Genomic DNA, 16,610 nt, shown 5'->3' on the forward strand with positions numbered 1-16,610 from the left:
GCTTGGTTTCTGTCCTCAGAGCAAACACACTGATAATGTCAGTAGAAAGCACTTCTGATGTAAGAAATGGAAACTCAACCCTACAGCTTTGTAACATTTACAGGCAAAAGTTAACTTTCTGCTTCTACACCTGTGGGTCTAATTTTGTTCACCCTTCAGCAAGGAGGCTTTGTGAGTTTATAGGTGCCTCTTGTTGCAACCCTGAATTAAAGCATGAGACATAGAATAACACTTACATGATTCAGACTCATAAACTGCATGAGATAGTTAACACCAGACTGAAATACCATATAATATTTGTTTAGAAATTCTTCCCAACCCTCCTACACTGTTGGTGGGAATGTAAACTGGTGCAGCCACTATGGAAAACAGTATAGAGGTTCCTCAAAAAACTAAAAATAGATTCGCCATATGATCCAGCAATCCCACTCCTGGGCCTATATTTGGATAAGACTACAATTCAAAAAGATACATGCACCCCTAGGTTCATAGCAGCACTATTCACAATAGCCAAAATGTGGAAGCAACCTAAATGTCCATCAACGGATGAATGGATAAGGAAGATGTGGTATAAATATACAATGGAATACTACTCATCCATGAAAAAGAACTAAATAATGCCATTTGCAGAAATATGGGTGGACCTAGAGATTATCATACTAAGCAAAGTAAGTCAGAAAGACAAATACCATATGCTATCACTTATATGTGGAATCTAAAATATGACACAAATGAACTTATCTATGAAACAGAAACAGATTCACAGACATAGAGAACAGATCTGTGGTTGCCGAGGGGGAGGGGGTTGAGGGAGGGATGGAGTGGGTGTTTGGGGTTAGCAGATGTAAACTATAATATACATAGAATGAATAAACAACAAGGTCCTACTGTGTAGCACAGGAAACTATATTTAATATCCTTTGATAAACCACAATGGAAAAGAAAATGAAAAATAATGTATACATATATGTATAACTGAATCACTTTGCTGTACAGCAGAAACTAATACAACATTGTAAATCAATCATACTTTGAGAAAAAAATTAAAAAAAGAAATTCCTTGCAAATATACGAAGCTGGTTTAAAGAAATAATATTAATATGAACACAAATACTTCTGTCAATGATGATTATATATTTTTTTGTATGGCTACTTGCCTCCATTTTTAAAAAAAAAAATTAACATCTTATAGAAAAATCCAAAAAAACTTTTTGGCCAAGCCAGTAAACAAGTGATCAACTAGGCTAGAAATGTAATGAACATAAAGAAAGTCCTTTTTTTTTATGAAGACAGATCTTTACAAATTATCTGAGCCCAAAGGAGTTGTTCAAAAGAAAAATTGTCCCAAATCTGACCCAAGAGAGACTTTTTTTCTTTATGAATGATTTGATTCATAACCTCATTCTGGAAAGAAATTATAATTCCTGCTAAAAATGCTCAGAAATTTTTCTGATAAATTTAAGAAACTTACCCACCCAACTGACACAAGTCAAGAGTCTTAGCGACTTTTTAATTGAACATGGTTTTTGTTTTTGTTTTAAATCTAGTCTCACAATGATTAATCCATCACCAAAAGTGCATTCCTAAACTGGGACTACAAGAGCCCTTTCCCCTTACAGCAAGATTGTGATAAAACTTTAACTGTAGTCCTAACTAAATTGTTTGAAGTGTTCTCATTAACAGTGGGGTCAACTGTATGCCACTGAGTTCCCCTGAAAGAATGCTTACTTGCTTGTGAAGGCGAGAACAACAAAATTCAAAGTCACACACAATGCTTATTGACCAAATTGTTAGACATTCCTCAAACACATTATTGAGCAACTTTCTTCAAGACAAAGCTATTCAAAGAGTGCTGTGTAGGGGAATGATTAAACTTCAATTACCTCATATAATTAAAATGAAAGGCTGATAGACTTTGATTGTATTCTACTCCTGGACTTTGATTTAGTCAGGAACTGAAGAAGATATTTGGTTATACTATAACCAGGAGCAAGGGGTCAAAGACATAGAATTAAGGACTGTAAATAGGGGTCAATGACATAGAAAGTTTCCGGTGTATAGCTAAGATAAAAGTGGTAGCTACAGAATGTTCTTTCTTGGAGAAAGTATCTATTTTGTACTGTTGTTTCACACCAGTTTCTGCCCAAACTTCCAATACTATGTAAATGTTCCTGAAATGCTTCCAGCAAAATCCATGTCTGCTGAAAAAGCATTTGATCACTGAGATGATTTTATTTCAGTATAACGATGGTTCCCCTTTGGATACCCATCTTTTTTCTCAACCACTCTATCGCAGATGGAGGCATCAGGTCAGTGCTTATGCACAAATAATTTTGAACTAAATTGCCACACCTTTTCAGAAAATCTCCTCACTAATTCTACTATATGTTTCCCTCCTCTGGGTTTAATATAAAAATTGGCACCTAGAAGAAATATTGGTTCCAAATGTACTATAATTTAACCCTTCCCCTGTTCTTGGACATTTAGATTTTTTTAACCTTCTTAAACAGTGTTCCAGTGAACATCCTTGTACATATATCTCTGCTGCATTATCCTGTGTGTTATCATTTCCTTACATCACCACTTTTGGTTTTCATTTCATTTTCTATGAAGTTTACTGAGAAGAGAATGTGCTGCTTTGGGGGACTTGGCAGAATTATTGTTCAAATTGAATGATTAAATTGGCTTCTGAATGTAAGTGATGTTCGCGAAAATGAAAGAAGGAACAAACAGCTAGTCAAGGACTTGTCCACCCCCCTTGGCATCAGCTGACAGTGAATGGCCCACCCCAAGGAACAGAACAGCCTGACCTGGATATAAAGAGCAGTCCCCACCACCTTGAAGCCTTTGCTGGCTGTCAGCTTAGCATGCATCACATCTTCCATGTGGGGAGACAGGAAACTGAGAAGCAAGTAGATGCTTACCCTTAGGTCCCTGGAGCTCAGGGTTCGACCCTACCAGGCACCTTAACTCCGGGCTCCGATTAAAGTGCCCTGAACGGAGGGGTCAGGACCCTGGACAGCTCAGTTGGTGTGTTTCCCTACCTTCACCACCCTAGGTCTTAGGAAAAGTGTTCCCCCTTTTATATTGGGTTTTATTTATTTATTTATTTATTATTTATTTATTTATTTATTATTATTTATTTATTTATTTATTTATTTATTTATTTATTTATTTATTTATTTATTTATTTATTTAGCAGAAAAGCTAACTGGTCAACCCCAGGTGAAAAATCTCCTGAGTTTAAAGGGCCTGGGTTTTGTCATTACCCAATTGACCCCTCCTGGTAATAGTTCTAAAATACCTTTCCTTTTTACCCCTCTTTGAAGCTTATATAGTTTGATAAGAAAAAGAGGTCCAAGGTCCAAGGTCATATGGCTGGTCATAGTAAAGGTGAACTGGACTACAGCTTGGTTCTTCTGATGCCATGGCATTCACTAATTCAGCAATCACTGAGCATAAATAATGTATGTATTAGTTACAGTACAGACTAAGTTTCTGTAACAAAGAGACCTCAAACACAGTGCCTCAAATCATACCAAAGTTTACCTCTCTCACACATAACACTCCAGAGGTGGACAGCTGGTCCAGGGCAGGTAGGCTGCTCTGCTCCATGAGGTCATCCAGGGACCCAGGTCCTTCTAACTTATTGCCTGAGTCCGCAAAATCTTCCTGTAAAGGGCCAAATAGTAAGTATTTTAGGCTTTTCAGACAATACAATCATTATTACAACTGCCCAATTCTGCTTATGTAATGCAAAAGCAGCCATAGACATTACATAAGCAAATGAGCACTGCCATGTTCCAATAAAACTGTATTTACAAAAACAGGCTACAGGTTAGATTTGACCCATCGGTTGTTAATTTAATGATTGCCTTTAGATGTTCTTTCCACCATCATATTCATGTTCCAGACAGAGGAGAGAAGTGGATGGGTTGAAATTTCTCTTATAAAAACAGGATCCATAGATAAAAATAGTGTGGCATAGTTACACAATGGAATATTCTGAAAACAAGAGTGAATGAGCCACAACTACACACAACATGGGTGAATACCACAATATAATGCTGAGCAAAAGAAGCCAGACACAAAAGATTACATATTGATTAATTCCATTTATATAAAATACAACAACAGGCAAACTAACCTATGGTATTAAAAGTCACGATAGTTGTTGTCTTTGTGGGGGATGGTAACCAGAAGTTCAAGAAGACTTCTGGGTTCTGGCAACATTCATTTTCTTGATTTGGAGGGTGTATGTTTCCATACATGGGTGTGTTCACATGTAAAAATCCACTAAGCCATAGCTTAATATTTGTTTATTTTTCTGCATGTAGGTTACACTTCAATTTAAAAGTTTACCTAATTGAAAAAGAAAAAAGTAATTCAGAAGTAGTACACTACTCTCATCTCTTGTCCAAAACTTAGTCAAAGGACCACCCCAAACTGCAAGAGATCTGGGAAATGCAGTATCTAGCTGGGTGGCCATATGACTCTGAAATTCAGAGTTTCTTTTATGAAAAGGAAGAAGGGAAGAATGTATTCTAGGGGACAATTAGCAGGCTCTGTTATAGTCTGCATAGCCATCACTGGTCCATGACAGTTATCCGATCCTTCTGGGCAGGACCTGTGAAGATCCCCGGCAATAAAGTTCCTTGGTTAGTCCCAGCTGCCCTTGCTACTGTTCTATGGGAATGCCATCCCTGTCTGTAGTTCTCCATGTTGTCTGGATTACTCTCTGGCAGGTTATTTGTCCACTATACTTGATAGCCACATCTTTTTGTCCTTCTTCCCTTTTTCCTTTTTTCTGCTTGGAACTTGGACATCATGGCAGGGGCTGCATCAGCCTTCTTGGGACCATGAGGGAAATCTCAGCACTGATTTCCTTGAGCTTTTGACATCAGTAACTGGCTACCTCTGAAATTCTTTATTTTAAAAAAAATATTTATTTATTTATTTTTTTATTTAGGCTGCACCAGGTCTTAGTTGCGGCATGTGTGAGCTTCATCACAGTGTGTGGGATTATTTTTTTAGTTGCAGTATGTGGACTTAGTTGCAGCACGCGTGTGGGATCCAGCACCCCAACTAGGGATTGAACCCGGCCGCCTGAATTGGGAGCGCGGAGTCTTACCCACCTCTGAAATTCTTATATGAAAAAATAAACCCTATATATTTAAACCATGGAAATTGGGTCTTTGTTACCCAGAACCAATCACAATTCTTAACTGATATGGAAGGCTTCCCTGACAGGATGATATTTAAACTGAGATTAGAAGGATTATGAGGTGGCAGATATTAGAATAGCAGGGGAAAGTCCAAAGCCCTTTCTCCTCCACTCCACTACTGACTGCCCACCAGCTTCCAGGCAGGGAGACAAGGGACTGGAGGGGTCAAGAAAGGAGAGTCCAAGGTAGGACTGATTTGTCCAGAAGTGATATTTGAAGCTATGAGGAAGGGAGGGCTTGGTAATGTGTTCTCATCTCTGTGTGTACGTTTTCTTCACTGCACTTATCACACAGCAACCAATTATGTGATCCCTGGTGTGACTCCCACAAGACTGCAGTCTCCACGAAGTCAGGGAAAATGCTTGTGATTGTTCACCAGTAGCATAATCCTAGCACAGGGCAGACCTGGAATAATAGTTATTGGATAAGCTATAGCAGAGAGAGGAAGAGAAGAGAAACAGGCAGAAGGGTGGAAAACCTTGGATGGGGCAGGTGCCTCTTGAAGGGGACACAATGCCCTTTCAGAGCCCAGTGACACTTGCCCAGGGCAGACTGGGAGGATTGTGGTCAAGAGGTCACTTTAGGCACCCACACTGGCATGGCTATCCAGCTCACAGCCTTTCTCTCTTGGCTACTCGATGACCATGAGATTTGAGCTAGCATCCATAGTACCTCACTCTTGGCCATAACAACTGATCCAAAACATGGGTATGTGACCCAGGCCAGGACAATTAGGGTCCTGTCCCAGGAATTGCCAAACTAGAGTTGAGAAAAGGGACTCCTTCCCCCTCCAGCTATAAGGGTGTGAGCCTGGATTTCCTGCAGCCTGGTCCAGGTACCAGGAGACGGCCAGCCTGTGGGAGTGAGCCTGATACCCAGAGAGAAGCAGGGAGAGACCTAGAGAGAGAAAGGGCAAAGGATCTTCAGGTTCCTGGTCCCAGCTAACCCTGAAGTCTGCTCCACTCTGCTCTTCCCAGTTATATGAGCCAATGAATTCCTTTTGAATTGCTTTTGTGCTTAAGAGAGAGTTGAGTTCCTTTCTCTAGAAATCTATAAGCTGCTTTTCTCTCCAAAATGTACTCAGAATCTGACCACTTCTTGCCATTTCCGCTGTCATTACCCTGGTCCAAACCACCACCATCTCTTGCCTGGATGAATGCCGCAGCCTCCCAATGTCTCTCATCTCCTCTTTTGCTCCCTTACAAACCATTCCCCACCCAGCTGGCCAAGTGATCTTGGGTAAATGTCAGTCAGATCATGTCACCTCCAGTGGCTCCTCTCTGCATTCATATTCCTTATCCTGTTTTACTGCTCAACCTGCTCCTGTCTCCCCTCCAGCTTTATTCCAGGCCACCTCGCCTCATCACCATGTTTCAGCTATGTTGCCCTTTTTTTTGTTTCTCAGACTCATTAAGCTCATTGTTTCTTCAGTGCCTTTGCACCCGCTGCCCCAGGCCTTTGTATAGTTAATTCTTCACCATTCAGTTTTTAGTAATATAGTAATCATAGCCCCACATCTATTTCTGTATCATTTTGTTGTTTAAATTATTCACAGAAATGGTCACTAACTGAAATTATTTATGTTTTACTTACTTTTTTATTGCCAGCCTGTCCCCTAGAGTATGAGCTTCAGGAGACCAGGGTCCTTGCCTGTCTTGTTTACCTTGTGTCTACATAGTAGGTGTTCCAGTAATATTTATTGAATGAGTGAGTTATGAAATAAGGAGGAGCTGGAGTTGCATTCTGGCCCTAGACTCCCTATTGCATCTCCTTTTCTCTGTCATCCACACCGCTGACCACTATTAACTTACAGAGGAGCTTGTACCTGTCATGTGACTTTATTCAACAGGTTTCCTCATTTGGGAAATGGGAACCCTACTCCTTGCTGAGCCAACGCCAAGGGTTGTTGGAGATGCAAGGAGCCAGTGAGTAGAAAAGCCCACTGATGATCAGAATTGAAGGCGTCTGGCCTGGTGGGGGGAGCACCTCCCTCCTGCTTCCCCACCAAGCCCTTCCCACTCAATGCTGTTCAACCTGGCCTGCTTCCTCCTCTCTGGATCGCTCGCACAGCCTCCGGTGCCCTGCCTTCCCCCACCCCTGACCCTCCAAAGTTCTTATTTTATAGCTTCTTGTAAGGAATTCACATGAGGCCATGACCCTCACTGTGAGAAAGCAGAGGCTGTAAAAGGCCAGGCTTGGCTCCCTGCTCCATGGTTAAATATTGATAATACCAGGAAACAGAGGCCCAGAATGGGCATACCACATAGCTCCCGGCAACGATGGACCCTCCAAATGGAGGGGCCTCCCCAGACCTTTCCCCTGGTCTGGCAAGAGGGTCTGGATATCTTCTTTTTTACTTGAGGCCAACAGATAAGAAGGAAAGCACTGAGCTCCTGGTTCTTACTGATTGTGAAAGTCAGGTGGAGCTTGTTTGCCATCTGAGGCCACTCCTTCGAGAGGTCAGTCACCCCCGAGTGACAGAGAAGGCTCCAGGCCTGGGCGTGTGCTAAATGCAGAGCTACCAGATGGGCCCGGCTGCCACAGGCTCCGCCGCACTGCCCCCCAAGTGACAGCTGTGCGGAAAGCTCAGGTGCAAAGACCATCTGTTATTCCCCTGAAAGGAGGAGGAGGAAGAGAGAAATCAGTGCTGCTCCCAACAGCAGATCAGGCCAGTCCTCGGAACCCAGGACCCAGGGTGAGTGTCTCCAACCTCCCATGGGGATGGGTGGCCCAGGGTCTTTGGCAGGAATGACTGTCCAATGGCAGATGGCTAAGCCCTGTTTAAAATGCAGGAATCTCCTAGAAGGACCTAAGGTGACATGACAACTAAATGCAATATGATATCCTGGATGGGAACCTGGAGCAGGAAAAAGACATTAATGGAAAAATGAAATGCAAATAAATCATGAAGTTTAGTTAATAATTTTTATAAAGCAGAGATATTAATACTGTGCTCACTCTAGAAGAAAACTGGATAAGTGCTCCAGGGAACTGTGTCCGCTGTTTCTGTAGCATCTGACACAGTCAGGGAGGGCTGACTTGTATCCATCTTGTCATTTTGTTTGTTTCATTTGTTGGTATATGTTTATTATAACAATATTATATGTGTTTAAAACACACATTCCACCATGGCCATCAGCCCACATGCAAATGTGTACACTTATTGGATTAGCTGCAGTACCACACTATCTTGATTACTGTAGTTTTAAAGTGAGCCTTGAAGCTGGGAAGCATCAGTCCTCTGACTTTGTTCTTCTTCCATATTCTGTTGACTATTCTGGGCCTTTTGCCTCTCCATGTAAACTTTAAATCCAGTTTGTTGATATCCATAAAATAATTTGCTGTGATTTTGACTGGGGTTGCACTGTACCTATAGATCCAATTGGGAAGAACTGACATCTTGATTAGTTCCACTAATTAAACATCCAAAGTTGGAATCGTTGTCTCAAAAGGTACAAATACAATATATACATACTTTTTAATTGATGTATAATTAATTTACAATATAAGTTTCAGGTGTATAACATTGTGATTCACAATTTGTAAATATCATACTCCATTTATTATAAATGATTGCCTATATTCCCTGTACTGTACAGTGTATCCTTGCAGCTTATTTATCTTATGCATAGTAGTTTGTACCTCTTAATCCCCTACCCTGCTATTGCCCCGCCCCCTTCCCATTGGTAACCCGTAGTTTGTTCTCTATATCTTTGAGTCTGTTTCTTGTTTGTTATATTCACTATTTCTTGTTTTATTTTTCAGATTCCACATATGTTATATCATGCAGTATCTTTCTTTATCTGACTTATTTCACCTAGCATAGTACCCTTCAAGTTCATCCATGTTGTTGCAAGTGGCAAAATTTCATTCTTTTTATGGCTGAGTAGTATTCCATTGTGTATATGTACCACATCTTCTTTATCCATTCATCTGTTGATGGACACTTCGGTTGCTTCCATATCTTAGCTATTGTAAATAATGCTACTGTGAATACTGGGTTGTGTCTATCTTTTTGAATTTGTGTTTTTGTTTTCTTTGGATAATATATACATACACTTAAAATACAAATACACAAAATATACATTTAGAATATACATACAAAATACATTTTAAAAATGTAATTACATGTATTGTTTACATAAAGGTAGTATGTGCACACGAGAAATGTACACAATACAGAAGTGTTCAAAGTGGATGTACCATGAGTCTAGACCCCATCCCACCTCCCCAAAGGGAGCTGGTGTTTGGTATCTTGACCTCCATGCTCTTTTCTCTGTGGGTGTGGGTGGGGGGGTCTGCATATGCAACAGGGGCCTGTGGCCAATGTTACTTATTACTCCCAGCACTCCTGCAACTGATACTGGACAGAAACTCACAACCCTTCTTAGCAAGTGCTCTGGACAGTTGGAGCTGGAACATAAGATCCCATCAACTGGCCACCCCTGTAACTTTGTCTTTCCATTATTCAGTATATATATATTACATCCTTCAAATGAGTAAGTAGGTAGTAGGCATCTCAGTCCTTGAAAGTCTAAAAGAAGGTCTTTCTTTCTCCCTGGCTTCCATCTCTTGACACATGGATGATCAGTCATATACAAAAGACAGCTCAGTATTGTATTTGTATCAAAATATTTTCCCTCAAAATCTGTAGATGTTTCTTCAGCTTTCTCAGAGCTGGAGACTTGGAGAAAACTCTGATGTCGATCTTTTCATTCGTACCTTGTTCTTCTGTTTGGCTGTTTGCCATCCATTTGTTTCCAGATGTTCCTGGCTGAGCCTCCAGAGGCTATTTTGGATTGGAAGGCAGAGTCAGAGTGGGGGGGGGCTGGCGATGGCCTCTGGTCTCTCTTGTTCTCTCTTTGCCTTGTGGTCTTCTCAGCCCTATGACATGTTTTCATGATTGGTCTGTTCAAAACCCTTCTCCTGTTATATTTCTTTATTTTGATCTCCATTTCTGTTCCCTTTTTCTCCTTCCCCTTCAGAGATAGTTTTCCTAATGTGTTGAATGTGTCTTTTTTTAAATGTGTTTTTGTAAAATGTATGTTGTTTTGTGTGCATATATTTTGAATTTTCATAAATGGTGTGGCATATGCCCCGTTACGATCCTTGTGGATACTTTCCTTGGGATATAAATACACTCAGGAATAGAACTGCTGTGTCATGTGTATACTTCTTTGACTGATTTTCTCTCTAGATAGCTGCCCCAGTCTACATGCCCTGGCAGGGTATAAGGCTATAGCTCCAGAGCTCCACCAACACACAGCATTATCCACCTTCCAAATTATGCCAATCTAATAGATGTCAAGTGGTGTTTCATTTTGTTTTTTCATTCTTCTTACTGCCCCAGAGTTTGAGCACATTTTTATATGCTTGCTAGCCTTTTGGGTTTATTTTGTAAACTGCCTGTTTATATCCTTTATCCATTTATTAGGATTCTAGTCTTTTTCTTGTTAACTTGCAAGAATTCTTTGTATATTCTAGATATCGATTTCTTCTTGGTTTTAAGCCTCACAAGTATCTTATCCCAACTGGAAATGTGTTTACTACTGTATTGATGGTATTCTTATTGAACAGATCATCTTATTTTGATATAATCAAATTCATCAGTTTTCTGTTGTTATTTAATGATTTGAGCTTTTCTGGTTTTAAGAAGTCTTACCGCATTGCTATTAACCTTATATTTTTTCCTCTTACATTTAGGCCTTTAATCTTGGAGTCTGTTTTTGTGTGTGTTGTTTGTTAGATATGCCTCCAGTCTTCCTTTTCTCTATACAGTGAGTCAGTTTTCCTGACACCATCTACCAAACAATTCCTCCTTTATCTACCCATCAGCAGAGCTGCCTTTATTGTATGTCAAGTTTCTATGTGAACATAGGTCTCTATGAAATCTCTGTTCTGATGCCTTGGTATAATGATTTGGTCTTGTGTCAAAATCACATTTTTTATTACTGTCTCAACATCTTGTGGGGCCAGTCTCTCCTCCTAGTCTTTTCTGTTTTTGAGATGCTTGCTTTGTCTATATAAACGTTAGAATAAGTGTATCAAAGTCCTCAAAAAAAATCCAATTTGAATTTTGATTGAGATTGCATTGAATTTATAGATTTATTTGGGGATAACTAACATCTTTATAAGTTTATCCTATCTAAAAACATAAATGTTCCTCCATTTATTCAGATCATTTATTATTTTGTTATAGAGTTAAAAAATGTTTTTCAGGGGACTTTGCTGGAGGTCCAGTGGTTAAGACTCTGCTGCGCTTCCACTGCAGGGGGCACAGGTTTGATCACTGGTTGGGAAACTAAGATCCCGCATGCCATGCAGCATGGCCAAAAAATAAAAATAAAAAGGAGAAAAGTTCTTCATAGGGATCTTTTATATTCTTGGATAAATTAATCTAGATGCTTTATGGCTTTGATGCTACTGTGAATGATCTTATTTTAATTTTCCAGTTTCACTAATAATGGGAGAAATGCTATTGCTGCTTGTATACAGCAACTTCAGGGAATGCGTCTATTAGTTCTAATTGTTTATTTTTCTAGGGTAGATGATCTTGTCATCTGAAAATTATGTTTTAATTAGCTCTTTCCTATCAAATCTTACACTTCTTTTTCTTTCCTTATAGCACTTGCTAGGACCTCCAGGATTATATTAAACTGTCATGGTTCCAATTTAACCAGCAGGAGCTGGCAGCTACCTTTCTCTGGCACTTCACCACTCTCAGCTCTGGGTCCCGGGTGTGCCGATCTCCAGGACAGGGACTGCAATAGGCCCAGCCTTTGTTGCATGGGGGAGGTGGGCACCTGTGATTGGCCAGCACATGAAAATCGTTGGTAACGAACCTTGGTGAAAGAGTGCTGTGGGCTGTGGAAGCTGGATGGGGATTCAGGGCAGGAAAGAACAGAAGAGTCCCCTGCAAGGGTCCCACCGTCCATCAGTGGCTCAGTCCTCCCCACTCCTGGGTCAGTGCTTCTCCCCACATGTGTTGAGTTTTAATAAAGATTTGAGTGATTCCCACTTCTATGGTCTCTGCTTCTCCAGGCCCCATCTGCTCTGGGAGTTCCAGTTGTTTTGGTCCTGTAACTCTGGGCCCAAGGAGAGCTGGGTTTGGGCAGGCAAGGGAGAGTAAACTGGGGTGGGATATCCAGTCATGCTCTCTGCTCTGTTTCCAGGAAGCTTTGGGGCTTTGCAAAGGGCCAGAACCCAGGAGGCCAGGAGAGCAGCTGAGGACTTTGTTGTCAGAAACATATCCCCACCAGGAGCAGGAGCATGGGCTACAGTGAGCTGCTTACCGGAGCCCCGACTAGCACCGAGGTGCCTCAGGAACTGCTGGAAGAAATGCTTTGGTTTTTTCGGGTAGAAGATGGTAAGTGGTAGGGGGATTGGTGGGTGGTGAGGGGTGCACTCTCGATACAAAGAGAGGCATCTGGCTGAAGCCCCGGTCATGGTTCCCTCTTCCGTGGTAGGCTGCACATTTCCTCCAAGGCAGGGACGGGGCTGAGGGGTCTCACTCCCCAGAGGGGTCTGGCTGAACGGCACCCTCCTTTTCTCAGGGCTGGCCACGCATTTACTCATCCATCCTGTCATTCACAAATATTTCTTAAGTTCCTCCTGTGCATCAGGCACTGTTCTTGGCACTGGGGTTACAGAAGTGAAAACAACAATCTCTGCCCTCGTGGAGCATACCTTCTAGTGAAAGAGAGAGAAAATCGACAAATGACTAAAATGCACAGTGTGCTGGTGATGAGTAATAAGGAGAAAAATTAAGCAGAGAAAGGGAATAGGAAGTGTGCAGGAGGGAACAGAATGTGGTCAAGGAAGGCCTCACGAAAAGAAGGTGATGTTTGAATAAAGGCTTGCAGGAGGTGAAAGAATTAGCCATGCATACTATGTGGGGGAATAACATTCCTGGTAGAGGGAACAGCAAATGCAAAAGCTCTGAAGCTAGATCCTGCCTTATTTGGGTACACTGAGGACAAATGTGATTATCCAAATTCAGATTAGCCACTTTATGTAGTATCTGTGGGCAGTTTGTTGAATCCAATTTAACTGCCACCCCTTCTTTCCTCCCTCCCATTCCTCCTCTTTCCCTTGTACTGCACTTGGCCAGCCCCTAGCAAAACTCTGAAGACCATGAAGTTTATCTTCACCCACAGGCCTCCTTTCCTCACTATTATTATCCAGCTGCAGTGCTGTCTCCCCCAGGTAGCTGGGAGCTTCTTCAGAGCAGAGGTCTTATCTCCCCGTCTCCCCCACACTGGACTGGGAGTTCGCTCAGGGCAGGGGTCTCATCTTCAGCTTAGAGTCTCTACAATACCTGGTCCACAGCACAGGAAAGTTAATGCTGTGAGCTGGTCTATTAGGGGCCCGAAGCTCACCCAGCCTCTGCTCTAGGCTCTGTCTTGTGTGTCCCTCCCCAGCAACTCCTTGGAATTATTCCATGTTTGCCCTGGTAGCCGTGGTGATCGTGATAAGCCTTGTCCTCTTGGGAAGGAGCATCCAGGCAAACAGGTGAGGAGCTGGTCTGGGGGTGGTCTCTGGAGGGTGGGGGCCCTGCCCTCCCAAAGGAAACCTAGAGGCGTCATCAAGGGGCCTTGGCTGTCCACCTTTAGGGACAGCAAAATGCAGGCTTCAGGGTCCTTTGAGAACCCAAAGCCGCTGAAAAACTACCAACTGTCCCCGATGACCACTCCCTGGCCCTGGACAGCAAGCAGGGCAGGGGCTGGTGCACCTCAGAAGTCAGGATCTCTGGCTCTGGAGTCACACAGGCTGGGATCAAATTCCAGTTCTGCCACTCACTAGCTGGCCAAGACACTCCATACCTCCACGCCAGCTTCTTCTATAAATGGCAGTATTAACAGATTCCCTCCTCCTAGGATTGTGGGGGGTGCTCAGTGGGGGTTTCTGCAGAGTTGGGGCTGTTGTTCAAGGGGAAAGCCTTGCGCCACTCCAAGGCCAAACGCAGGGCCTGGAAAGAGGCCTGAGATCAGTCGGGGCTCCTGGGATAATTCTGACATCTTTATAACAACAATACTTCTTAACCCTGGATGCACAACCACATCACCTGAGGAGGAATATTAAAAGCACAGAAATTCGTGCCTCACCTTGGCGACACAAAGGGCAGAGGATGGGATCTGGACATTGGCACTGTGTTAAACTCTCTGGATGATTCCAGGGCTAACTTCTGAGAGCTCCTTGAGGGCAGCGACCACATTCGACTCACCTTTGTTTCCCCAAGCAACTGGCACAAAGTCTGGTTCTAGAAGTTATTCGATGAATGCTTGGTTCACTCATTCCTATTCATTCATTCATTCATTCAACAATTCATTCATCCAGTAATCACTATATCCCTAGTAACTAGCAGTAACTTTTAAACAATAATAATGAGAATCTCTCCCTCAGATCTGTATTATGTTTTATAATTTTAGAGGCACCTTCACATTCTCTCACTTGATCAAGACAGCCCCGTAAGGTGGGGCTGGCACAAATTACCTATTCCCACCGTACAGAATAAGATCACTGAGGACTCATGGAAGGGTTGGCCTAACCTCCATGCTCTTCCTTCTTTGATATATTTTATGTCATCTATGATCTTCCTTACAGTTCTGCTATAAAGCCAGAAAGAAATAACCCAGTGCCCTTTGTTCACATTGGGAACTAGTCGTTATGAACTGCTATGGCCCAGTCATCATTCAGTCCACAGAATAAGCTGAGCACCTGCTCTGCGCTGAGCTCCGTACTGAGAGTGGGGGCCACAGGGCTGGACAAGATAGATTCAGCCCCGGCCTTATGGAGTTTACAGTTTGGTGGGGAGACAATTATAGTTTAGAGTGACACGTGACGACTGGTGGGACATAACAGTGTTGTCCCCCACAGAGGTGGGATCTGGGGCTTTCAGGGAGAAAAAAGAGAAGAGGATGGGCTGAGGAAACCTTCCAGACCAAGGGACACCATGCACCAAGCTCGAGGCGGGAGGAGGAGGGCCCGTGGGGCTGCAGCGTGGAGCGTGAGGGGGACAGGGGCAGAGGGAGGACAAGAGGCAGCAGGGCCCAGAGCAGACAGGCCTTGGGGGCCATCCTAAGGAGTTCAGGTTCTAGCTCATGGGCCCTGGCGAGCAGAGACGAGCTTTGCACAGGGGCAAGAAAGGTTTATATTTTAGCAAGATCAGTCTAGATGCAGGATGCAGGAGGACCCAGAGGGTACCGCCTCTAGGAAGGTGACCTTTCCTCTCTCACCCTGTCAGGAAGCACCCCCATCACGAGGTCACCTCAGAGACAAGGCAGCTGTCCTCAGGAGCAGCAGACAGGGAGACGCTCCCCTACGGCCCAAGCAGATCGGGCGATCAGCTCTCACCACAGCTGGGTCCCTCCACTATGGCCAGGAAATCTAGGGGTGGGGGTACTTTGAGTAGAACCACCTCAGAGGGAAGACATTTGGAGAAGTTATTGAAAGGAAGACTGGATCTTGAATGCCAGGCTAAGGAAGTGGGCAGTGGGGAGCCACTGAAGGTGCTTGATCTGGGGAGTGATGTGTGCACACAGGGCTTTAGAATCATGATTTGGTATGTGTAGGCTGGTTTGGAGAAGTAAGCATCTAGAGGCAGGAAGATTAGTTAGGAATTCCCTGTGGTAGTTCATCTAGAGATGGGGTGGAGTGAGGGTGGGGATGGGGTGTAGGGTGACAAGGACCTGCACTAAGCAGGATGACAGCCCTGGGATGAGAAAATGTGGTTTGGTGAAAATAACATGGGACTCAGGGTCAGGAGACTTAAACACATGTCCCAGGCATGTGCTCCGTGGGCTCCTTTGAGTCACATTACATCACCTGTGAGGGGAGCAAGAGCAGTTGAGCTCACAGGGGGCACTGAGGATTTGGTGAGATGATACACAGACAAGTATGTTTCTCTGCCCAAAACCATCAAACCATCTCGGCTTTCTCCCCAGCCTCTTCCCAGAACTGCATGCTGGATTCCCCCCCTCAAACTCGCTAACCCACTTAGCAGACCCAGTCCTGCCCCAACCACTCAGTACCCAGATCAGGGAACTCACATTCCATAGTGTTTTCTCTCCTCCCAGAAACCAAAAGAGGATGCCAGTGGAGAAACAAACTCTAGAAGTCCTGTACTCGGCTGACGCCAGAAACAAAGATGACAACAACGTGACCATCTTAAGAGAGACTTTGCTCTCAGAAAAGCCAAATTTGGCCCAGGTGGAAATGGAGGTAAAAGACAGTGGTATGTCGCTGCACCTTCTTCCAGGCCTGCGAGAATCTGAGACCTAGTCAGGGTGCAGGGCAGTACCCCCGCCCCCCGCCACACACACACACACTGCCGTGGTGTCAGCAGACAGAGTGAGCGTACTGCAATCAAACTAAAATCCTGTTATG

General features: G+C 43.3%; 1 protein-coding gene across 1 annotated transcript; it reads left to right on the plus strand.

Moving 5' to 3' along the window:
* The first annotated feature begins 7,865 nt into the window (after positions 1-7,865).
* Positions 7,866-16,537, plus strand: SLC51B (solute carrier family 51 subunit beta). The gene is made up of 4 exons (XM_057723897.1): positions 7,866-7,920; positions 12,398-12,591; positions 13,646-13,736; positions 16,301-16,537. The coding sequence occupies exons 2-4, from the start codon at positions 12,495-12,497 to the stop codon at positions 16,503-16,505; spliced, it is 393 nt and encodes a 130-aa protein (XP_057579880.1). The 5' UTR covers positions 7,866-7,920; positions 12,398-12,494; the 3' UTR covers positions 16,506-16,537.
* Positions 16,538-16,610: the final 73 nt, after the last annotated feature.

Source organism: Hippopotamus amphibius, chromosome 2 (genome assembly GCF_030028045.1).
Source record: "Hippopotamus amphibius kiboko isolate mHipAmp2 chromosome 2, mHipAmp2.hap2, whole genome shotgun sequence".
In the NCBI taxonomy this organism is placed as follows: domain Eukaryota; kingdom Metazoa; phylum Chordata; class Mammalia; order Artiodactyla; family Hippopotamidae; genus Hippopotamus; species Hippopotamus amphibius.

Bases quoted from the DNA above. Each gene is read 5' to 3' on its own strand.
- SLC51B (XM_057723897.1), top strand. From the start codon at position 12,495: ATGGGCTACAGTGAGCTGCTTACCGGAGCCCCGACTAGCACCGAGGTG. The intron at 12,592-13,645 runs GTAAGTGGTAGG...GTCCCTCCCCAG, and splicing joins GTTTTTTCGGGTAGAAGATG to CAACTCCTTGGAATTATTCC. The intron at 13,737-16,300 runs GTGAGGAGCTGG...CTCTCCTCCCAG, and splicing joins AGGAGCATCCAGGCAAACAG to AAACCAAAAGAGGATGCCAG.